At 31.8% G+C, this 25,914-nt stretch overlaps 1 protein-coding gene across 2 annotated transcripts in view; it reads left to right on the top strand.

Annotated features, from left to right (window-relative positions):
* Window positions 1-25,914, top strand: part of NECTIN3 (nectin cell adhesion molecule 3) — a 130,340-nt gene that overhangs the window by 64,819 nt on the left and 39,607 nt on the right. The window contains exons 6-7 of one of the 2 annotated variants that reach the window (XM_021070395.1): window positions 14,896-15,034; window positions 17,372-17,456. In XM_021070395.1, coding sequence (XP_020926054.1) covers window positions 14,896-15,034; window positions 17,372-17,456 — 224 coding nt within the window. Of the gene's footprint in view, window positions 1-3,462; window positions 6,961-14,895; window positions 15,035-17,371; window positions 17,457-25,914 lie in introns of those variants that run through there. The other variant, XM_021070394.1, reaches the window with a different exon arrangement.

Genomic DNA, 25,914 nt, shown 5'->3' with positions numbered 1-25,914 from the left:
TTTTTGAAGTCTGTGAGTCTGCTTCTGTTTTGTAAATATGTTCATTTATGTCATTTTTTTGATTCCGCTTATAAGTTATATATGATATTTGTTTTTATCTGACTTACTTAGTATGATAATCTCTAGACCCATCCATGTTGCTCCAGATGGCATTATTTTGTTCTTTTTTATCCAGAGTCTTTAATATGGCATACTGTACTGAGTCTAGTTAACTCCTCTAAGAGCTTCTTAACAGTCTATCAAGTATATCAGATACAAATTTCCTTCCCCAATGAATATTAAAGCCTACTAGTAGGCTTTTATCATAATAAAAAGCCATAATTTATACAGTAAATGATCAGAAAGTTAATCTTTTTCACTGTGAGCAGCTCTTACTTCTCTGAGAATAGAGAAGCAAGTTTTCTCCTATCACTTAAGTTCCCCTATGCCTAAAAATCAGAGTGTATTCCTGTGCAAATCTTGAATTTCAGGTCGTATTGATTTTAGGATCCAGACATATCAGACACACTTAACTTAGCACTTCTTAAACGTTAAAATTTGCAGATCTTGGAGTTCCCGTCGTGGCGCAGTGGTTAACGAATCCGACTAGGAACCATGAGGTTGCGGGTTCGGTCCCTGCCCTTGCTCAGTGGGTTAAGGATCCGGCGTTGCCGTGAGCTGTGGTGTAGGTTGCAGACGCGGCTCGGATCCCACGTTGCTGTGGCTCTGGCGTAGGCCGGTGGCTACAGCTCCGATTCAACCCCTAGCCTGGGAACCTCCATATGCCGCAGGAGCAGCCTAAGAAATAGCAACAACAACAACAACAACAAAAAGACAAAAAAATAAAAAAAAATAAAATTTGCAGATCTTGTCTATTTAAATAAGTCATATAGTTTAAAAGAAAAAAGAACAAGTTCATTTAATTTTTAACATAGTAATTATTAGGCTAAAATATACTTTATAGTTACAGAAGTCTTAGCTATTTGTTTGTTTTCCAGTTGGACAGAACTCATTAATTTGCAAAAGAAAGTTAAGTATTTCTTTATTTGGGTGTGGGGAACTCAGAGGCCATTGTCCACTAATTTATTACATTTGTTAAATACCACATTCAGCAAAGAATACATAAGGAATGTTGTTGGGAAGGATTTATAAATCATGATAAATAAATAGCTATTAGTGATTACAAAATTGTCCTCCTGCCTCCTTACACAAATTGTGATTTTCAGTGTAATTATCTTGGAACAGAGTAAGAATTAGAAAACGTGAATAAATGTCTCATATGCATGGTCATATGTCCATTGCTTAAGATACAAAATATAAAGTTTAACAATAGTCCTCTCATGGAATCATTAATAGTGCAGCTATGCTGTTTTTAACAGTAGTTGAGTAGGGGATCGTAGGTTAAATTTCTAGAACTGCTGACAAAATACATAACATACAATTCTTAAGTAGTTTTTTTTAATCACTCAAAAGAGTCATTAGGTTTTTTGAAAGCTGTATTTGTTAAGTCTCAGACAGTAGACATCCATCTGTGTTCACATAAAGAACATTGCAACTAGAAATAGGAAATGTCAGTGATTTTTTTTTTTTCCAGAATAAGTCTTAAAAATGTACAGTTCTGTGTCTTATATTTGGTGAAAGCTCAGGTGTATATGTACTGTTCTGAGAAAAATACCATTTAATTAAGAGCTATCAGAACTTTAAGAATTTGAACAAAAATTTGTGAGTTTTAAATCATTAATTAGGTGATTTGTGCTTTTGTGTAACATGCTGGTGCTTGTTTATTATAATACTTTTTTCTTTGTGAATCATTGTAAAGATGACATTTATACTTAAAACTTAACTTGTCTTCCTCTTCAAAAAATACATGAGTTTTCATATAAATGATTAATTTTTAGTCTCTTTCTTTAATATCCTGGTTCTGTGAGGCTGAATTACATGAAGCTTTACTACTTTTATGGTAGAAATGATCCTACAGTTCCACTATTTTTAAGGTTGAATTTGTTCAGCTAGTGAATATGTTCTCACAAATTAAAACTTTTGACTCACTTAACATATAATATGATAACTGATATTCACTTCAGAGTACTTGAGTGGATTGCCTGTTATATTGGTTTAAACTCTTAGGGAATGAGTTATAATATACTTGTTACATTTTATACTGTACTTGCTAAATTTTTACCACATTCTGTATATATGGCATTCCGTGATGAAACCTGTTTCAGTAAGTATTTTCTTTAGCTTGTAATTTTAGAATAACTTACCCCATGTAGATTTAGTATTTTTCTAACAATCATTTTTTAAAAGCTCTGCAGTACCACTCATTTAAAAAATAATTCTAGGAAATTATCATTTGGGTCATTTATTTTTTATCAGTGAAGAAATTCAGGGTTTTTAAACTCATCCTTTCTTCAAACTCTACAATTTTGTATAACATGGCCTATAAATACCACTTAATTGATAATTAACCAGTCTTTAATTTTGACTATATATGTTTAGTTGCTTTTTAATATTAATGGCTATTTACTCTGTTATCTAATAGTAATACACAGGATCATTTTCATCTAATATATGCGTATCATTAGAATGTTCTCTCTAAAATATTAGCTATTCTTTTTGAGACTCCATTCTAAAGCAGTGTGACATTGAATCTTGCAGATATGGTTGAAAATTCCTCAATTTCCTAAAGGTTCAGATATCTTACCCATGGAGTATAGACATGCTGATGACATTTTTATAACATGTTTTTACTCTGTCCGTTATTGTCATTTGATAATAGCCCATCTGGCTAACACAGTTAAAATATATACTTTTTATTTAAGTCACTAAATAATGGTATAAACTACATATGTGCTTCCTAAAAATTAGTGAGTTTTCTTTACTTAAGGAAAATATTTTTGAGAGAATTATTAAACCAACAGCTTATACTGTGGCCACTTAACAAGAATCTATAGTTTTTCATTCTTTTAAGGATAAGTTTAGTTCTTACAAAAATAAATTATATTAGGTAAAGATGGATATTAAGAAAATGTACTTTAATTTTTTCATTCTTTTATTTTACTTCTTTGTGCTACTGGCTGAGAAAATGTACATTTAAATGATTTGATTTGATTTTTTTGGTAATGATAATTCTTAAGCCAGCTGTATATAGGACAGTTAAATAATATTCTTCATTAAAAAAAAAAGTATTCCTCGGAGTACAATATCATGCTTAAACTTGAAATAGTAGAATAATTTAAGACTTACACCATGCATAATTTTTCATTCCCTTTACGTTAACTGGTAACTGACTGTGTGTCAGTTATTTTTTTTTTAAATATTAAGTACCACACTACCTTCTAATCTTAAATTAAGAATGAAAAACTATTGTTACTAGGAATATATTTTCATTAACTGTGCTGTCTTTTCAACTTGCTGCTGAATCAGCCTGCATTGACATTCTTTGCCTTTCTGTGTCTTGTCTATCTTTACTGTTTCCATTAGATCCTCCTACTACTACCACCCTTCAGCCTACAGTTCAGTGGCATCCCTCAACTGCTGACTTCGAGGATCTAGCAACAGAACCAAAAAAATTGCCCTTCCCATTGTCAACTTTGGCAACAATTAAGGATGACACAATTGGCACAATCATTGCTAGTGTAGTGGGTGGGGCTCTCTTCGTAGTACTTGTAAGTGTTCTGGCTGGAATATTCTGCTATAGGAGAAGACGGACGTTTCGTGGAGACTACTTTGCCAAGAACTACATTCCACCATCAGATATGCAAAAAGAATCACAAATAGATGTTCTTCAACAAGATGAGCTTGATTCTTACCCAGACAGTGTAAAAAAAGAAAACAAAAATCCAGTGAACAATCTAATACGGAAAGACTATTTAGAGGAGCCTGAAAAAACACAGTGGAACAATGTAGAAAATCTCAGTAGGTTTGAAAGACCAATGGATTATTACGAAGATCTAAAAATGGGAATGAAGTTCGTCAGTGATGAACATTATGACGAAAATGAAGATGACTTAGTTTCACATGTAGATGGTTCCGTAATTTCCAGGAGGGAGTGGTATGTTTAGCAACCACTAAATGTGACTTAACTATGTACAGTGTTTAATTCATACTAGTTAATCATTTTCAGATTGTTCATACTTTTTCTTGAGGAAGAATAAGCTTTTTCAACTTGATTTTCAAGCTTACTTTTTATATTCTGATTTGACAAATGGAAATGTAAAATCTGGGTTCATTGTATCTGAGCTGCTTTACAATTTTTTTTTTCAATGCTGTACTACTGTCTCAAGATTTAAATTTTAATGCAGAGTACTTTATTGGTCTGAGGCACACAGGTAAGAGGAAATGTCAACATTTAAATGTATGACTTTTTTGGTAAAAAAATTAAAAAAAAAAGGAAACTATCCTTGGCATTGCGTATTAAATGTTTACCTAAAACTGTAATCTCAAGTATAATGTTTGTTAAACATATACCTCTCAAAATTTATCACCACTAAATGATACTACATCAAAATTGACTATAAAACTAATTCAAGAAATGTTTATATATATTTTTAGTATTTAAAAAAATTCAGCCTGATGAACACCTTTTCTTTTCAAGCATTATTTTCTAAGTTTCTATACAAATGGAATCTTTACCTCTGCATTTTAATGAGCCTTGCCATATTACTGTAGAGTGGCTTTTCAAAGATATATCTTTGCACTAAAAACTGTGGTAGATAAACTCAGCGAACATGATGTGTGGAAGAGCATAATTAGCTGATCAGATTTTGTCCAAAATACATACAAGAGTAATAAAAACACTCCTTTTAAACATGATAATTATTACAATTTTTTCATCTCTGGAAGACAGTGCTTATATCGTCATGTGAATATGGCTTTTGGTACCTTAAGTAGTAGTTTTGTTTTAATGCTTTATGTCCTAAATACAAGAATAATAAAGATGGTACGTAATTAAATATAGTGCAGAGAGAGCATTTCAGAATATGGAAAACTGTGGGTAAATAAGCATTGGAGTACCACTTTTAGAAATGAGACAAATGTTTCAGCCAAGAATCTGTTACAAAGAATTTTGTAGACCATCTTCTTTCAGACATTTATTATTGATGTTATTCAAATGGGTGAATATATAGAAAAAATAGAATAAACTTGGAAATTGGAGATTTATCAAGAAAAATCTGAATTATAGACCTGATCACTAACCCTTGCTGGTGGATATTGGCAAACCATCCTCTTTTCTTTTCTAAATGTATGTATGTGTTTTAAGATTTTTGTTTTTCCAATTAAAACTGGAAATACGAGGTTTTTTGTTTTGTTTTTGTTTTTTACATAATTAAGTATAATCTTTCCAAAACTCATGTGTATCTTTTGAAAAAGAAATCTAAGTGTTCAAATATGGATCTTTGTGAGGTAATTAAATTGCTTCTCTGATGGAGTCCTATACAGTTGTAATAATGGCAACTATTTTGAAGCCCAAAGAATATATTTTCTTCTTTTGATGATTCATTTGAAAAAAGGAGTGTAGAATTGCCTTAGGTGTTTTTCCAGGGAGTTGAAATAGAAGTTAGTAGGAGAATCATAATTTAAATATATTATTTTGTTAATAAAAAGGAAAAGTAGGTACTTTTTCCACCCTCCCAACCATCCCCTTCCCAATCCTAGTCAAATCTAAAAAAATGTTTTTATAAGGCAAGGTTATATGTTTGTAGAATTTTGCAAGTAATAAAGGCTTTGTTAATTTAAAGCCTTCCTTTATTTTAACTAGCAGGTATTTTGTGGAAGCTAGAAACCTGTTTTATTTCTCTCCCTAAATACTTGGTATCTAACACTAAAATATTGGTTAAGGATACAGTTAAGATCACTAGAATCTTATTAAAAATATTTGGTTTAAATATAACTAGCCACAGATAGACAAGTATTAGGACTCTTTGGTCCACAGCTTTGGAAGAAAGACTTTCTTGATAATACCCTATAACTGAAGTGACTTTATTTTTTTATTTAAGTATCAGCAATGATATTGTCATCAGAAAGATGAGTCTAAAATTTTTTGCCATTGAAGATGTAAATTTGTGGCTTTTTTGACTAAAACTTCATCTTTAGAACAGTGGTTTGAAGTACTATGTGAATCTGAGAAGAATAATCCCATTTAGAATATTGTACAAATATCAACTTGAATCTAATCTGAAGGAAATTAGCAATGTATTTTGAGAACTATTTCTAAAATATTAATATCTACTTAGTGATTATGAACTTTTTAAATTATGTCCATTGTGTGGTTAGGGTTTTTTGTTCATTTGTTTTGGGGGGGGTTGGTTTCTTGGGTTTTTTTTTTTGCAGTAGAGGGTGATACAGAAAACTACAAGTGAGTGTTTGATATATACTGTATCCTTAATCTAAATCATTTGACAAGCTAAAAGACTTCAGAATTTTAAGAATCTGATACTAGTGCTTAAGACTTTCTGAAGCATTGCACTGTTGTTTATTAGAAGTTAATATGTTTACTGTACATAGAGACATGTTTGTAAACATAGTCATATTAATAAACATTTTTGTTAAATTAAATTTTGAATATCAGTAATATGCACAGCTAATTGATGGGTATATATGAACTCCTACTCTCTTGGAAAAGATGGAATAGTTTTATTTTGGCCATGTTTATATTTATTTCCTTGTATTTGATTTTTTTCATTTTTGTATTCACTTTAGAGTTTTCTTTCACACTGGTTAAAATAATTCAGTAATACAATGGAGATGAATGCAACACTATTTTTCCCTTTTTGCCATTTTTATTAAAATACATTGAAACTTTAATGGACTAGGGATTAGCTTTAAAAGTGATAATTGAGAAATACTTTATAGTTGAAAGAGTTAGTATTTTACCATGTGCCTGAAAGGTTTCTGTTTGATAAGTCTAACATTAAAGAAACCAAAAAAAAAAAAAGAAACCATTAAGGTTTTTCAGTAGTAGGTATTGATTCTGATAGCCATATAGGAAAGTTTTATAATGGTAACCTTGGCTGAATGTTTAATGTAAGGGACCGTAAGAAGTACAATGTATAAGTGCAGAAATTGAGAGAAATGTGGCAATTTTATATGCAAAAACATCCAATTTGAGATTGATTTTGCTTTTGGTAAATATTGCTAAAGCAAAATATGTGAACAAGGAGTTGTTAATGTGTGAAAGTAAGCGATGTAAAATGTAACAAAGGAAGAAATGGTGCCCATATTGAATTTTTAATTCTAACAGGGGAATGATTTACAGATTGAATTGTTTTTCCTGTTTACTTGTTAATGTATCGTCTATAAAAAGCTCCTGTCTCAAATTTTTGGTATATTGGGATTGATTTTAATTTGTACTAGTGATTTTTTTTTTAAACCAAGTTACTTATCAGGTGGTAGCCCCAATAGCCGTGCAACATATCTTTAAATAAAAGTTTAAAAAAATTCTTTAGAAGCATATTTCTGTAACAAGCCTATGGCTCTGGATTACTTTCATCTTCATTAATGTATTTGCTTGAGTGAGAACGAATGAATATTTGTGTGTGTGTAAGCTGATTTCCTTTAATTAATGATGTTTTGTGGAATTTGAAACCTATTTTAGTTCTCTTCCCAGACAAGACTATATCAGGTTAAGGATATAGTTAAATAAAGTTTGAGGAAGCATCAAAGTTGTCTTGTCAACTATTATAGATCTACTTTTAATTAATCATTTATTCCTATCATATATATATATATATGAGATATATATATATATCAAGAATACATTCTCCTTGGTTGTGAATTAATCTCTCTACTCTAGCAGTTAAATTTTAAATGTTTTGTTTTGACTTTGGCTTAAGTCAAAGTTTTGTATGTTTGGAATTCATGTTTGGAATTGACACATTTCAAAGGTACCTTTAAAGTTGGCATTTAGTGTTTTTAACTTATTGCTTGTGACCTGCTTTGACTAGAAGTGACATTGTTTCTTACTGTTTTTAATTACTTTCTCCGTGTTTCTTATTTCTGACATTTAATATTATGATACATTTATTTCCAAAACTTTATTTTAGAGCAAGCAGCATTTTTTTTTCAAACAACATACCATTTTAATAGATTGTTTGGTTTTATTCTTGTTAAACCAGTAAAGATTCATGCATGAAATAATCTTTGGAATAGCATACACAGTATAATAACTCTTCTGTGTTCTTGAAATTGCTTTCTGTTTATGTATTTGTTTTCTTCTGTATATTCCAGTAAGTTGCACATTTTTTAGAAAGTACGTATTTTCTTTAAGTTGACTAGTGATAGGTTTCCATCAAGAGCTTGAAATCAAACATTGCTTACAAAGATTTTGCTGTATATAACCTTAGGGGTCATTTCTTTTCTTGAACTTTGATAATAGTTATTTTATCATGTTCATTTCATCTTAAAAGATGAAACTTGATTCAGTTTTGGGATGTTTTCATTTTACCTGCCTTTTAGTTAATAGTTGCTTTTCTGGCTGGATGCTATGGAAGAAGCCTAGTGAAACTGAGTTTAGTAGAATAATTTTAAGTAGTTCTTAAAGCCTGAGAGTAATTCAAGCCCTCTTTTCTTACTGCACAATACTTTTATGTAGATATAATGCCTAATTTCACAGTCTCGGCTGTAAGAAATATCTTAGGGAAAATCTAGTCTCAGAGGCACAGTTTGATCTAAAAGGCAGAGATAACACGGTCTAGAGGCTTTGACCTTCTCGTTTTTAAAAAAGTTTATTATTAAAAAAGTATAGTAAAAGTGGGATAGACTAATGAAATGAATGTTCATATACCTGTTTCAGTTATTATCAGCTCATGGCCAGTCTTGTCTCATTTAAACTCCTGCCTACATAATTGCTCCTGGCATCTGTAAATACATCACTATGTAGCTCTAAAAGATAACATCTAGAAGAAGTAACCACAGATTCACTACTACACCAAAAAGGAATTCCCTAATATCAAGTATCCAGTTAGGGTTCTAATTTCCATCATATGTTTTTTGCAGTTTTAGCTAGTATCCAATATGATCCATACATTGGTTGATGGAGATGTCTTTAAATCTGTGTTTTCCTTATCTGCCGTTCCTCACTCCATTTTTTCCATGTAATTTATTGGGTGAAGAAGCAGCTTCATTTGTCCTACAGTTTTCCAGTTTGGATTGTGCCAACTGCACCTCTTTATTTTCTGTAAGTTAACGGTGAAATCTAGAGCCTTGATAAGATTAAAGCTTAATTTGGGGGGCAGGATTACTTTTTAAGTGGTGGTATGTTTCTTCATTAGAAGGCACATAATACCTGGTTTTATTTCAGTATTAGAAGACACTTGATAGGCAAAGCCTAGATCTACAAACAGCGAACCTATGTAATATCTAGATGTATTAACTCTTGCTTTTTTTTATCATACCATGTGCTCTGATGTCTGAATAATTATGTCCATGCTGCTCCCTTTACCTGAAATTCCCTTTCCTTCCATCACCACACTGGGAAACCAGTCCATATTTAAGGTTCACCACAAATAATAGCTTCATGAAACTTTTCTTTTCCCTTTAGAATTAATAACTGCTGTTCATATTCTTTGGTGTTGACTTACATCTACTATAACCTCACATTTTATTCTAGCAATTATCTTTTCTAGATCGGTGGTCTTCAACACTTTTGACTGTACCTGTCAGTTAAACTTATGTACTTCTATGTATAAGCTTATAAATTATATATGTGCAACTATAAAAATTTGCTATATGCATTATAAAATGTTCAAAAATTTTAAGTCTGATGAAACAACATTTTAAAAATATTTTCCTTAAAACAGTAACATTTGGGTAAACAATATAATTGTGCTTCATTTTAAATGTTAACTTTTTTCTCATATGCTGTTTTTGAGAAAACCACATGATTGTGCTGCAGTTGTTTTCTTAATCTTGATTCTATACTTTTTGATTCAGTGATTCAAAGGTTTAAGTTCATGTTCGGTATATTCTGACTCATGTTTTTAGGTATGAAAGCTAATGCTTCCTCTTGAAAACAAGTAGTTTCAAATGGAAGGGAGTGCATTTTGGGACCTTAACAGTTTTCATCCCAAATACTGTGTTTAGAGCTAGTGTTCATGTTCAAGGTGTTTGGTTTTTAGTGTCTTGCCAGTTACCTTAGTTATTGCCAGTTATATTAGTTATTTCAGCACAGTGTGGGTTTAGTGTGAGGTTGATTAATAAGAGTGAATATAAATCTATATTTTGTGTGTTTTCTAAATGTATTTGATTTTGAGGGTTTGGTTTCTTACATCTGGTTAGATTGGCATGGTTTTACCTCAAAATGTAATTGATATAATTTGTGTATTAGGAGAAAGTTATTTACATTGTTCTTTTTTTGGGGGGGTGTTATGTGCCCACATTATTGGTATCATCTTCATTCTGTCAATTCTTTGCAGGAATGACATTTACTAGGAGTAAATTCTTACTAGGATACAGTACAGATTAGCACTGATACTCTCACTTGGTCTGTGGGTCAGATGTTCACCTGTCACACAGAGCACCCACTCCATGCCTCCTTTACATTTTTGACTCTGTTAAACCTAGGTAAGTTTTTAGTTCATTCATCTGAGCTCTCCTATGTCACAAAAAATGCTGACTGTGCTGAGGATAACCATGTGAATATGTAACCATTTACTCTCATCCTGGAGCTGTCCTACTCCACACTTCCTATAGGATATTGTGGGTGTCCTATGTGGCAGGTAAAAAGTTAACACATGGGCCAAGTAGGGCCACTGGTGCCAATCCATATAATGTATTAGTACTATGGCACTAATTTTTATTAAATGCCCTCTACCCCTCTTTTCTTAAATAAGCAAATATTTCTTTCAATACTTCACTGGAAAATAAATATTTTCATGGATTCTCTGACCCTACTTGAGGAGCTGGCTCTTTGTTATGAGGACAGAGACTAAAATTGATTGTTGCATTCCTAGCATCATCACAAGGTGTGGCACATATTAGATTACTATTGGTAATTTGTTGGATGAGAGCCTGAGGAGACTGGCTTGAAACAAAGAGAACTTTTATTAAAAAGTAGTGAGATAAATATTTGGATATGGATTTAAAGGTTTAGATGTCATATTGAAAAGATAAGCATTAAAAAGGGCTACTGAAAATTAAAGCAGCGGGATATATTTATGGGAAAAGTTGATAATACAGTGATATGTTTTGTGGGAATATATGTATTTAATCCCAAATAAAAGGTGGGGAGATATGTTTGAAGGGTATCACATTAACTTGTGAATCAGTCAGTGGCATCACATGTTTTAATGAAGGAAACGAAGAAGAAAAAGGAATGAAACAATGTTTCAATTGTTAAGATTTGGTGTTTTAGTGTGAAACGGGACTAGATTCCTGTACTCACCGACTTTAAATGATTTTAGCAAATTGCTGTAAACACGTATTTTAGTGTATAGAATAGTATTTAACTTTTAAAGACATAATGCTTCAGTTTTAGATGTGAATTAGGTGAGCACATGTTTGAATAGCTTTTACATGTTTTCTTATTTATTTGTATCAGAGTAATAACAAACTTTAATTCAGTTTTATCTCTGTAATATTTGTATTTTTTCAAAAGTGATGAAGGTTATTTCTTATATCTATTTTTTTGGTAATTTATAACTGATTTTTGATCATTTTCCCTGTAAGACATGCATATTATCTTTTATTATGGTTAGTATACTTTTGTTGTATTGAGGAATGCCATTTTTCTGTTTTTGGAGGTGAGCTTCCAATGTGTATGGGTTAAAAAGCTGCCATGGTAACAGGATTCTTTTCTTTGGGAGATATGCACCAGTCCTTTTATACTAAATATTTTAATGCTTTTGTTTTTTTGCTTTGTACTGCTTATAAACATATAATTAGATTTAGTAGAACATCTCCTTAGGTGATGATAATGTTGCTTCATGTCAATCACTCAGTAAACAAGCTATAAAAATGCCAAATTTTTATATATTTGCTTACTTAACTTTTTCTCATACTAGTTTTGTTGGAATATAGAGACTATGTAGGTTATGTGGGCAAGGATGTGACCAGGCAGTGTTAGGGCTAAATTTCTCAATTTTCATCAAAATTCTTTGACTTGCATGCAAGAAACTTGAACTCTTCTGTTGTTTTTCATTCTAGAGTTCATCACCCATTAATAACTTTAAAATCCTAATACTCTTAAATATAATGTTTTCTCAATTAGTTGAAGCATCAGAAAAGGAAATATGAAATACGTCATACATATACTTAACATAATCAGTTTATTTGCATAGAGTAGGTTATCCAATTGGTAAATGGATTCACACCTAACTTTTCTTCCATCTCCTCATTTCAGCACTAACTAGCCTGTTCTGATGCTAAGAAGAGGTGTGTAAAAAAGGGATAGGTATAAAGAATGAGTGGGACCATGTGAAATAAATATGCATAAATTAAGATACATGCATCATCATACATCAATTCTCAGTTATAGAATACATACATACATCAATTTTCAGTTATAGAATTCTAGAGTTAGAAATTATAAAACCAATGGGACAGTATTGGATTAGTAGACTAAGTGTTTAAAGAATAGTATCTATTTATAGATTTGAAAATTACTTCAGGATATTAAGAAAAATATATACTGAAAGTTGGGAATTACATTGGGATGTTAAAATTCTAATTTTGCTTTATTGCTTACAAAGCACTACCAAATTTAATATTGCTAAGATTAAATGAAAAGCTTTCATGGAGGAGGTATGAGGGTTGATGAAGAATTTATAATGTGTACATCAAGAATCTTAATTTGGGCTAATTATATTCAAAGAGTAACTTGAAGTTTTGAAAAATAATTTCAGAACTATTACTATAAATATGATATTAACTTTGGCATTATTAGAATAACTAAATTCTCCACACTTGGGCAAAAATGATAGGGCAAAAGAAAAATTTCCTTTAAAGGGAAATCTTCAACGAGTGTGGAATAGGTAGCATACTTGACACATACAGATTTTTAACTTTTGCTGCTAAAAAGATGTGTGGCTTGGTCAAAAAACCTTGTTCATGTAAACTTAATAGATTTCAACTGTCCTGTTATTTAAAACTGAATACAAAACTATATATGGGGAAAATGACAGTATAGAAGAGAAAATTAGCACTAAATTATTTTGTCTTTTATCTGCATTTATAAGAGCAGAATAATGTTTGATCAGCTTGGTTTTCAGATCTTTTTCTCACATAACACATATTCATATAGACTTAGTGATGAGAGAAATAAGCAACAACAGTTATGTATGGGCAAGTGAGGGTAACATCCTGAATGATGAAGCTAGTTGTAGTGTTTAAGATAATTGTATATTTTGAGATTCTATTCAGTCTTTGAAAGATTGTTGATATGGGTTACCTGGTGCTCATTGGTATAAGATTTTTAATCTAGAATGAGACTAATAAAATGATCCATTAATAAACCCAAGATTATTAGTTTGATAAAGAAATTTTTATAATTGGAAAGAAAGTAAAATATTCTTTTCAGGAATCTAAAACACCATGTGACTCCTGTTTTAATAAAGCGTTGGAAAATGCTTCTAAACGTATTTATGTGGAAATATTATGATGGTAAGTAGGTGAAACATTTCAAAACCTATAGTGCTTTAATTCTATTTAAATTTGCCATGTCTGGATTCTAGCAGTAATTGTAATTATTACATGGGTATATGTGACTGTCAATTTAATTGAAAACTAAGAGCTCTGTGTTTCCAAATAAGAAACCCAGAAAGAGAGATTACGTTAAATGTTGTGAAAAACCATTCTTGCCCCCAAAGGGTATACAAGTGGAGGTTTCTGTCTGACTCTAACCTAGCTGTATTCATTATGTGTTCTCTCCAATGTATTGATTGAATGACTTTGGACAGAATATTTAGCTTTAGAACTGCAGTATCTTCATTTATAGAGTGTTACCTTAAATATCTTTCTTACTGATTAGAAGGGTAAAATCACGTATATTGAAGGTACTTTGTAACTGATGGATTGCTCTGCAAATTTAGTTATTAGATTTAATATAGCTTAAATTGTCAAAATAATACACATAAGTATTGATGGTTTTGTCATTTCCATAATACTTATATTTGAAAATAATTTTAGTAAATTACTTGGGAGTTCACAAAGTAGGGTGACTTTTTTTCTTTTTAGAATTGTGTGAAGTACAAACTGCTAAATATGTCTTTAAAATCCTTAAAATATCTGTGGTGCAGGTGAGGAAAGAGAAATTGGAACTCAAATGATATAATAATGTGTCTGTAGCCAGGAGATAGGGAAGAATTTACAAAATTTTATAGTAGAGACACTATCTTAAGTGTATTTTGTATTAAATATGTGTCAAGGGAAATTACCTACAAGAAGTACTATTTTAATAGTAACAATTCTATTTTAATAATTTTTGCAGTGTCACTTTTTGACTGTATTTATTATGTCTGGGATATTTTCTGGGTTTTAGTGCTATTTCACCCTTTAAAGGCTTTTTGGTTTCCTTAATAGAATAAAAATGATAAATGTCTGTCTATATTGTTGGCTAACTCCATTAAAGAATATGGAATTTTTTGTTTTGTTATGCTTTATCACCTTTTAGAGTAAGAACTTAGTCTTCATCCTCTTCTCTACTTTCTTTTCTTCTGACATTCTTTGTCCATAGATAGTAGATTCACTCATGATATCTGGGGATGTTCTTTTCATAACTTAAAAAAAGCAAAGTTGACATCTTATAGGAGAAAAGTGTGTTAGCATAATGCTACAAAAAGTAATAAATTTGGGGTCCTGTAAGCGTGCAGTTGGACAACATACTTTAATCAGTCCTTGCACATTATAGAAATTAAAGGACACAAATTCAAGAACTCTTCTTAAAATTGTTTGAACAACCTAATTTTTGTTACTTTACAGATGTTCCATTTAAGCAGACCTCTTCTATAGCAGTAGCTGGAGCTATAATTGGAGCTGTCCTTGCCCTTTTCATCATTGCTATCTTTGTGACTGTGCTGTTGACTCCTCGAAAAAAGAGACCATCCTACCTTGACAAAGTGTGGGTAACTTTTTTGCTTGTGTTCAACTATGAATATTCAGTATGTGTCAGTCTTTATCTTTAAAGCTCCTCATTGAAAATGTGAAGGATGGAAGTAAAGATACATTTTAGGTCTTTGTAAGACAACTATGGTTTTGTTAGAAAGTCTCAAACTACATCTTGGTAAATAAACAGTGACAAGGGGCTACTTGAGGCAAATGTATCAGACACCTTTTTTACCTACAGTATATTACACATCTTCCCAAATTGTGACATAGTGACACTTCATGTTCTCCTGCCTTCTGAGTAAAAATGCAAGTCTTCAACCAAGTAGTTGGAAGACACATATAAAAAAATCTTAGAAGTTTAATTACTTTTTTAGATTGTGTATGCCTGTCTTATGTATAGATACAAACTTAACTTTCAGCTGCCAAAAGTTACTAAAAACATAGTTTTAAAGGTTTAAGAAATTTGGCTCAAGCGAATTAAAATATGTGCGTCTTTTTTATTTAAAGAAAATGCAGTGTTTGGGAGCTTATCATTGAGATAAGAGTTATAAAACAGAAATTGCACTTTGTTGTATAGTCAAAAGACTGATGTCCCAGTTGACTTAATTCCATCCACAGTTTTTGTTGCTTCATCTGTGAAATGGAAATAATACTTTTCCTTCTTACCTCACAGTGTTGTGATAACGGTAGGATAAGATGGTGTTGCTTATAAACTATGAAGTATTTCTTGTGTGGCTATTAATGTTTTTATATGCGAATATAAGGCTGCACTCAATGTATTTCTTCTTTCTTCATGAATGCTTTGTGTCTGTCTCTGCCTCTCTAATCTGGCACAGTTATAGCACTGTTCTCTTTGGATTAGACACTTGGGTGTTAGTCTCAGCCCTGTTACAATCAAACTAGTGGTATGACCATGAACAAGTCCCATAACCTCCATGAATCTTGGTTTTCTCACCTAAATGACTTTGGGCACCTTGGAGCTATAAATTTGCTGTGGTTTTTGTTACATTAAAAGAAATAATTACTTTAAAGCAAAGGATTATAAAGTATTCTTTCAGTATAATACTGTAAAACTCAATTCTAGTATATTCTAGAGCAACTTAGCTTGTGGTTAACTTAATCTTAGTTGCCAAATTATCTCAAGCTTTCCTATAATTTCGAAAACATAATTTACTAATAAGCTAGCAGTTATATCAATGTAATCATTTTATTTATTGTTTGAATTCTGTTCATTTAAAATGTTATTTCAGGAGTTCCCATTGTGGCTCACTGGGTTAAGAACCCGATATAGTGTCCATGAGGATGCGGGTTCCATCCCTGGCCTTGCTTAGTGGGTTAGGAATCCAGTATTGCCATAAGCTGTGACTAGGCTACAGATCTAGCTCATGTCTAGCATTGCTGTGGCTGTGGCCTAGGCCAGTAGCAGCAGCTCCAATTCCATCCCTAGCCTAGGAACTTCCATATGCCACAGCTTTGGCCCTAAAAAGAAAATTATTTCATGCACACATGGAGAAGTTATTAGACCACTGGGAATTCATAAGTACTTTGACCCCTATAGCTTTCATTCTCTTATCTTTTAATATAGGTAAAATTTTTGTTTAATTCACTAATATCATTACTGAAAATTACTTATTTGTGATTTTCAAAGGTAGGAGAATATATAAAAATTATTTTCTAAAATGCAGTGAGCTATAAGATACATTCAATTCTATTTTCATTGTAACTCACCAATTTACAAATATATGGAAATATTTTTAAAAATAGATTAGATCATTTGGGCAAAAATAAATACATTTCCTAAGGTTGTAATGGTCTCTTTCTTTATTTTAGGTGGCAGTATTTATAATGGTTTGTAGACTGAAAATCTTAATTTACGTGATAAATATGGAAGTATTTCCAAAATATAGTGTAAACTTTTTCCATTTCATCTTCAGATACAGTCATTTAAATCACTTTTTTATACTTTGGAGGAAAGTATTTCGCATTACACATGTTGACTATCTTTAAAATGTTGGTAGGAATAGTCACTTGTAAAATTGTGCAACGCTTAGTCATATACTGGATTACTTAATAATTTTCAAAGAATTTATTTCAGATTGATCCTAAACATAAGAACATTTAAAACCAGTTTACTTTTTGTTCCATCTGTGGTACATTAGTGGAAATGTAAGAACTGAATTAAACATGTACATTAATATAAATAAACGTAATGTAAATATTAGTGCGAGGAAAATATCCTTAAAACTTAAAAGAACCTTGATTGTTTCCCCACTTTTTTTTTTTTTTTTTTTTTTTTTGTTGTTGTTGTTGCTAAATGTGGGAATCACATTTTTTAAACTTCTTGATGCAGGATTGACCTTCCACCCACACATAAACCACCTCCGATGTATGAAGAACGATCCCCACCTTTGCCTCAGAAAGAGCTTCTGTATCAGGTAAGTGTTCCTGAGTACACTTCAAATGAAATGAAACAAAATAAAAACAAGCAATGTGTATTATTTGTTTCAGAATATTATCTGGTCATTACACATTAAATATTGCATAACAATACATAATCATTTCTCTGAAACATTTAGGAGATTAAATTTTGTCTACAAACTGGTAAGAAAAGAAGTTGTGGCCAGTATAACTAAGATAAATCAACACTGTGTTAGGAGTTCAAATTTTTACTAAAAGCTTATGGCTGAAGACATACTGTTAGGACAGTTTTATTGACATACAGATTCATTGGAAAATAGGCATTTCTGTACAAAATAAAAGGTAGAAAAATTGAATGGTAGGGTATGATGTATGATGGAGAGGTTTTTTTCCCTTGGTGTATATATTTTTCTTTTTTTTTTCTTCCGTATATGCAGGGATGTCCTGATTTAATGCTTCTATCTTGGATTCTGTATCTAGGTTAATATGCTCTACTTGGGAAAATTTAAGCCATCAGAATGTTTGAATAGTTTTTTATTGTGTGTGTGTGTGTGTGTGTGTGTGTTTTCCTCCTTCACCCATGCAGCCTACTGGGGCTCTAACCCTATACTGGGGTTTTATTACCTATGGGACTATTCTATAATATTTTTTCTACTAAAATATGTCCTCTATCTTCAGCTTAAATAAGGTATATAAATTTGCACACCAACTAATGTACTTAATTTGGTGGGAAAACTGCAAAGGAATATATGTTAAAATGTTCTCAGCTTCTGTTCCTTAGTTCGCCATATAGTTGGGTTGTGTGAGCAGGGGTCAGGAAGGAGCATTCTGTGTCACGTGCACTCACTGACAGTGGTTACCAGCTTCATCACCTTGGCACAAGTGTGGTGTTTTAAGGGTGAAGATGTGCCATATTTTTAGATCTCTTGTTTTCACATAAAAAGCATAGCCTCACATCTCTTTTGGCGAATAAATTGACAAGTAGTGTGAAATGTTAGCTGCTATAGATGGATAGCTATCTTCCTCTCTCCATAAAACTAGTTATAAACTGGAGGATTTCTAGATTCAAGTTTGGGAATTTTTTAATAATGTTATTAGTAATTTTTTAGAACAATCCTAATTATTTATTCTTGTCCATAAAAATCAATGTTACTTCCTATTATTTAATATTTTTAAATTAAATATTTATAAAAGCTTATGAATTGGAAAAAAAGTGTTTGACTCATTTCATGTGTCCTGGGTTTTAGTTAAGAAAATATAATTTCTATATATGTAAGCACTGCTAAATAAATGCAAAAGGAAGGAAGATTTTCCCTGAATGATTTTGACAGTGGTACAAACTGCAATTTTTAGTATCCTTGGAGGCAGAGAAGACTTCCTAGATGGATCAAATTTGCAAGTAGGAGTTTTGATGCATGTGATAAAATTACTCAGTTGTTGATTAGAATATGAATTCCATAATCACAAGGATAAATCTAGGTGGGAATAAAGAATTATGTGTAAAAGTAATAGAAATTTTATAGCAGAAATTGATGGGATAGCACCTGCAGTGGATAACAAATAGTGGACCGTAAGAGTCAGACCATTTAGTACCATTGTGACTTTTTCCTCATCTGTAAAATTTAACAGGTGAAAAACATGATAGATTGTTTCCCTCTTCTAACTATAAAACTGAGTCTGTGAAATATTGCTAAGGGTCAGCTGATTTCTGTCATTTTGCTTAGGAGAGTCAAAACGAGTTGGAGATGAACTAATTCCTAATTCTATAAAGATTTTAAGAATTAATTTAGCCTAAAATCATTATCCATCAGTAAGATAGTTTGTTATGATTCACGCGTTATTATGTCACATGTAAATTATATGGCTGTTTGTGCTTAATTTAATGTACATTATATAAATAAACGTAATGTAAATGCAGAATACATAGAACTATTTTCTGGTTACCAAGAAATCTGTGTGTAGTTACTGTCTAATTAGTTTCATGCAGTGATAGCATGCTGTAATAGTAAATGCCTTCACAATGTTCCACTTCACTGGATAGCTTGTCAACTTTAAACTCATGATGTAATTCCTACTTGAAGTCATTAGTCCTCAACCCTCACAGCCAGGCCTAGTGACCTGGTAAGCCCAGGTAATGTCCCAAACGCTGTCCTGGCTTTAAGGAACAGACTCCCACCTGTTCTACTCTTGGGAAACTGTAGAAAGAAACAGGTCCTTACTACTTACATTTGTCCCCCAACTTAACCATTACTTCTGTGGTAATAATGCCAAAACTCATAGCTGAGACTTCTCCCTCTAAATGTAAGTAAGGAGACTGAAGCCTCGTATTGTGAAGGGGTGATTTCCTTGAGTGGGAACTAATACTGCAGAGAAAATGCATGGAGGCATACAAAATATGAGGGAAATTAGAAGAGGAATGTACTGCCTGAAGGCAAAGAATAACTAAGAAATACCACCAGCTTGTCATGTTATTAGTTCATAATCCCACAAAATTTAGTCTTGATTCAGGAAACAAATATTAACTCATGACATTAAAAAGCACTTTACCTTTTTGTTATATTTTATTTTCTTAACATTATGGGTAATGCATAAGTATATTCTTCGTACAAAAAAAAAAAATCCAAGTACCTCAGAAATTTAGAGAGTTAACTGTTAAAATTCTCTTTCATTCCCATATGCTCAAATATATCATTTTCTTCCCCAGAGCTTACCATTGTTGTGAATTTGAATATCCTCATAGACATTTTTCCACAAATTTATTTTGAAGCGTGTATCTTCCAAATTTACATCTATAGGTAGTTTTTAAAAAACATAAATGTGGTCATAGAATACATATTCTAGAAATTACTTTTTCTACTCTATTACAGACCAATAATTTTCAGAGTGACTGATGTTGCTACCTTTATCAAAATCCTCTGGATTATTAAAAGTCAAGATTCCTGAACACAGTTTCAGGTTTACTGAATCAGAACCGCAGGGGTTGGAGACCATGGGTATTTTACTTAGCTCACTAGGTGAATTTCAGTGCACATTCAGGTTTGAGAACTATTGCTATTTCTCTATCTCGTTGTTAATGACTGTAGTAGTATTCCATTGTATTGATAAGCGACAAATTACCGAATGTTTTTCCTAGGTTGTTTCTATTTTTTTTTTGTTACAGTAATTGTTGCAGTGAGTGTACTTTTATATATTTTATAGTACACATGTATTTATAAAATATATGCAAAGAAGTAGAATTACTGTAAATATTTTTTACATTCCTAGGTGTCACATTGTTGGCCAAACTGATTGTATTAATTTCTATTCCCATAAATAACCCATTTCTCTCTTATCCTGCTTAGTAGAACTTTTTTTTTCTTTTGCCAGTTTAATAAAACTGAAAAAATATTTCATTGGAAAGTTTTTATAGATTCCTAGAAGAAGTTTCATAATTGATTACCTATTTGTAGTTCTGTAAACTACCTATTTATGTAATTTTTCAAATTTTTAGTTACCTTTTGAACTTTGTTAATTTTTAAGAAGCTCTTTGATATGGATTGTAATCTGTTGTCTTATATCCATCTCTTATTTTTTAACTTTATAGTGTCTTATACAGTATAGTCAGAATCTTTTTGTCTTTTTCCTTATAGTTCCTGGAAGTTAAATATTTTCTGAAAAGACTTCTTCCCATTCCCCCTCTCTCCCTAATCATAAAATTCTAACAGTTTTATGGGATGTTTTATTTAATTTTAAATAATCAGAAACTTATGATGTAAAATGGTGACCTATTTTTCCCCCAAGTGGGATAACCAATTGTTCAAAAATTATTTTTTATTATTTATTATTTTTTTACTAAAATTTTTTTTTGTTGCTTTTTTTAGGGCCACACCATGGCATATGATAGTTCCCAGGGTAGGGGTAGAATTGGAGCTGTAGCCATTGGCCTACACCACAACCACAGCAATCAAGGATCTGAGCCAGGTCTACAACCTATACCACAGCTCTCTGCAACACTGGATTCCTCAATCCACTTACCGAGGCCAGGGATCAAACCCGCATCCTCATGGATACTAGTCAGATTCATTTCTGCTGCACCACAATGGGAACTCCCTGTTCAAAAATTATTGAATTGTCTGCCCTTTTCCATGATTTAAGGGCACTTTTATCCTAAAATAAATTTGCACATGTATTAGGTGCATTTCTGAACTCTTAATTATGTTACATTGTTCTGTGTTCCTCTTCTTAAAGCAAGACAACACTGTTTTAATTATTATATTACATTATGTTCTGATATTCAGTGGAACAAATTCTTTCATTTCTATTCTTCCTTTCCAAAATTTTCTTGGCTTTTCTTTTTCCTATCAACTTTAGAATTGTCTTTTCAGATTCCATAAAAATCCTATTGAATTGTATTAATTAATTCAGTGATAAATGACAACTTTGTAATGTCAGTTCTATCTGGAAACCAGGCCTCTATCATTGTTTTAGGTACCAGAATAAAGTCTTTTTTATTTTTTTGTATATGTTTTCTACATGTCTTATTACACTTATTAAAGACATTTTAAGTATTTTAATTCACAATAGATTTCCCCCTACTCTGCCCCTATGACATTTTCTAATTGGTTATTAGCATAAAGAAATGCTTTGGTTTTTCTTTTACTATAAATCTTGTATCTAGCTGCTTGAATTTCTTATTCATCCTAATAGTCTTTCATTTTGTTTTCTTGAATTTTCTAGGTAATAATCTATTCGCTGCAAATAACCGTTATCTTTTTATTCCTTGTTCGTTGTGATGTATTTTTTTTACAATGATTTTGCAAAGTGCTAAATGCTGACAATTGTAGAGGTATTCTTTATCTTATTTAGCTTCAAATCAGCATGAAATACTGAACACTGATATAGAATTTCTCTATATTGAAATTTTGTACCACATTGTGCATTCTATGAATGATGCTATTTTTAGTCTTGTATTGGGAGAGTTGTATACTCTGATGTGAAAAAAGATTCCCAAACCAACTAAAATGATCCAGGGAATTTATTAGGAAAATATGCTTAATACAGTTTGATTTCTAATATGGAGAAATCTGGATATAAATGTAAATCTTTTAGATTACTCTATGTTTCAGGCCTGAGATAGCATTTATGCCTTGAAAGTCAGGACTAGTAGATTCCTTAAAATAGATATTGTTACTTGATTCTACTGAGAATCATAACAGTAGAGTCAAGAATTGAGTTGAATTTCAGTCAAGAAGCAATATTATAGAAATTGAGGTTTAAACTATCTTAAATATGAGTATTCCCACGTGATCTCCACATTTGCAGAAGTAATGTCAGATGTTTTTTGGCAAATTAAAAAATTTTAACAACCTTGAAAATATTTCCTGAATGGTATTTCATGCATTGGGAAACAGAAAAGTTTTTGTGATTTAAAACATTTGTTTTATATATATATATAAACATGTGTGTGCTAATATTCTGTGTGATGAAATAGGATATATGCGTAGATTTCTTGGATAACAATTCCAAGCTGAACTCTTTTTGTGGAACACCACTTTTTTAAAAGAATGGCTACCAGGAATTCCCTGGTGGCTCAGTGGGTTAAGGATCTGGCATTGTCACTGCTGTGGCTTATGTCACTACTGTGTTGCAAGTTCAATCTGTGGGCCAGGAATTTCTGCATACCATGGGTATGCCCCCTTCCCTAAAATGGAATGACTGCCAAACAGTGGTCATTCAGGCTTGAGTATTTTGCAGACATTTTCTCAAAAATCAATGAAATGAACCTGTCACTCAAGGCAAACTATTGACAGTATTGTTGTCAGTGAGAATATTTGGTGTTCCAAGTAAAAACTGTATTGACATTGGTGGAGAAATGAATGAATATGATTTTTTTTTTACGTTGAATAGTGAAAAGTTCCAATGTTCGCATAGCTAAGTGAACCACTAATTTCCAGATGACCAATGCATGTTGTTACAAAATCATGCATGGGTAAAATATCTGTTCAAACTACAAGATGGATGAATGATTTTCATGTAACAGTATGAAAAGTTTACTGATGTGTTTTTGGATTTTACATAGCAACTAACCTTAAGAAACCACTATTTGTTGAGTTTTGATATAGTATCAAAGGAGAATTTCTCCAATTTTCTGAAAAGACTATGGAAATATTCCTGTCTTTTCCAGCTATGTGTTTGTGTGAGGCCATTTTTTTTCTTCATATATTCAACCATAGATCATATTGTAATAGACTGAATGCTGTCTCAGATGTGAAAATCAAGCTTTCTTTTTGACTAGAAAAAAACAAAACAAACAAAAAATACAAGCAATAAAAGGTCATTCTTCTCACTAACTTTTGTTTTTTCATTTTAAAGATGCTATTAGCATAGGTTTATTTTTCTTTTAAAATGAATCATATATTTTTAAATCTTTTAGTTTTAATGCTTAATATTGCTGTTAAACATATAAATATAGTGCTTTGGGTCCTCAAAAATTTTAAAGTATAAAGGAGCCCTGAGATCCCAAAATTTGAGAACTTCTACTATAGACCATCAGCAGTATGAAGGCAGACACCTTTGCTTGGTACTGTAATCCCAGTGCACAGCACAGTGCTTGGCACATCATAGGTACCTAATAAAAATATTTTGAATGAATAAATGAAAGAATAAAGCCTCTCTTTATAATCTCTTCAGTGAATGATCTGAAAATTTCTGCACTGTTTATTCTAGAATATCTGATATTTGTTTTATTTTTTATTACTTCTTTGAGTTATTCTTAAAAGTGCCTGTTTTGAAGTTATTTTGACCTAAAAATAAAAAATCAGTAAAGGCCATTGTGGACTTTTGAGAGAATAATGTAAGTAATATATTATTTTAGATAAATGTTACCCATATGTCTGAACTTACAATGTTCATTCATTCATTCAGTGAATTATAGGAAACCATGCTAAGCGATTTTTTTTTTTTTTTTTTTTTTTAAGATTCTTCCCAAGTGGATTCTGTTATGGTGTTCTTGATTAAATTAAGCTGACCTAAATGGAGTGTTGCTTTAGGCAGCTGCTTTCCTATTGGGTGCAGTACCAGTGAGGCCTTCATGCCTGCCACAGTGCCTGACTTACCATCAGAGAATAATCATAGAGATGAGTAGAGATTAATAATATCTGTTATTACCCTGTTAACATGAAATCAGTATGGGAAGACTATCTCAGGCTTACATTTTAGTGACAGATAAATGCCTACGATGGTATTTGTCCTCTTTTTAAAAAATAATTTTGTTGAAGTATAATTGGCATGCAACAAATATACAAACACATTAATACATACATACATACCTGAGAAACATCTCCACAATCAAGATAATGTACATGTTCATCATTTGCAAAAGCTTCCTGGTGCCCCTTTGTAATCTTCCTCTCTTGTCCTTTGCTGCTCCCCTTCCACATCCCCAGGGGACCAAATACTGATCTGCTTTCTGTCTATATACATTAGTTTAAATGTTCTTGAATTTTATGTAACAATCATACATTAGGTTCTCTTTTTTTGGTCCCACCTCTTTCACTGCACATAATGAATTCAAGATTTCTTGGTATTTTGGCCAGTAGTTCATTCCATTTTTTTTTTTTTTTTTTTTTTTTTTTTTGGTCTTTTTGCCTTTTCTAGGGTCACTGCCGTGGCCATATGGAGGTTCCCAAGCTAGGGGTCTAATCGGAGCTGTAGCTGCCAGCCTACACCAGAGCCACAGCAACGCAGGGTCCCAACCGCGTCTGCAACCTACACCACAGCTCATGGCAACGCCAGATCCTTAACCCACTGCACAAAGCCAGGGATTGAACCCGCAACTTCATGGTTTCTAGTCAGATTTGTTAACCACTGAGCCACGACGGGAACTCCAATTCCTTTTAGATAGGTATACCATGTAGATATCTTATATTTTGTTTATACATTTACCTGTTGATGGATATTTGCATTATTTCCAGTTTGGGACTATTATACACAATGCTGCTAGAACCATTTTTGTATGTCCTTATGTAAACATATGCTTTCACTTATCTTGGGGAAACGTTTATATATGGAATGATTGGATCATATGGTAAATGTAACTGAAAAAGTAAAAGTTTTTAAAAAATTGCCAAACTGCCATCCTGAATGGTTTTACTATTTATGTTCCCAATAGCAGTGTAATAGTTGCTCCATTTATTATGGTCAGACTTTTATAATTTTAGACACTAATAGGTATGTGGTTAGTTCAATATTAATTTTTTTTCTCTAGTTACTTGTACATGAAACATTTTTTTTATCTGCTGATTTATCATTGTCTTTTTTGGGAAAGTCTCTTTTCAAATATTTGCTCATTTTTATTAGTTTTTTTATTATTGGATTTTGAGAGTTCTTTATGTATTTTGTGTTATGGAATGCATGTTTTTGTGCTTCTTTCCTCCCCCTTCATATGTTGAAACCCTAATCACCAATGTGATGGTATTTGACAATAGGGCCTTTGGG

The sequence above is a fragment of the Sus scrofa genome, chromosome 13, assembly GCF_000003025.6.
Source record: "Sus scrofa isolate TJ Tabasco breed Duroc chromosome 13, Sscrofa11.1, whole genome shotgun sequence".
Lineage (NCBI taxonomy): Eukaryota > Metazoa > Chordata > Mammalia > Artiodactyla > Suidae > Sus > Sus scrofa.
The sequence above is the reverse complement of the archived record's forward strand: the minus strand, read 5'-3'. Positions and strand labels throughout refer to the sequence as shown.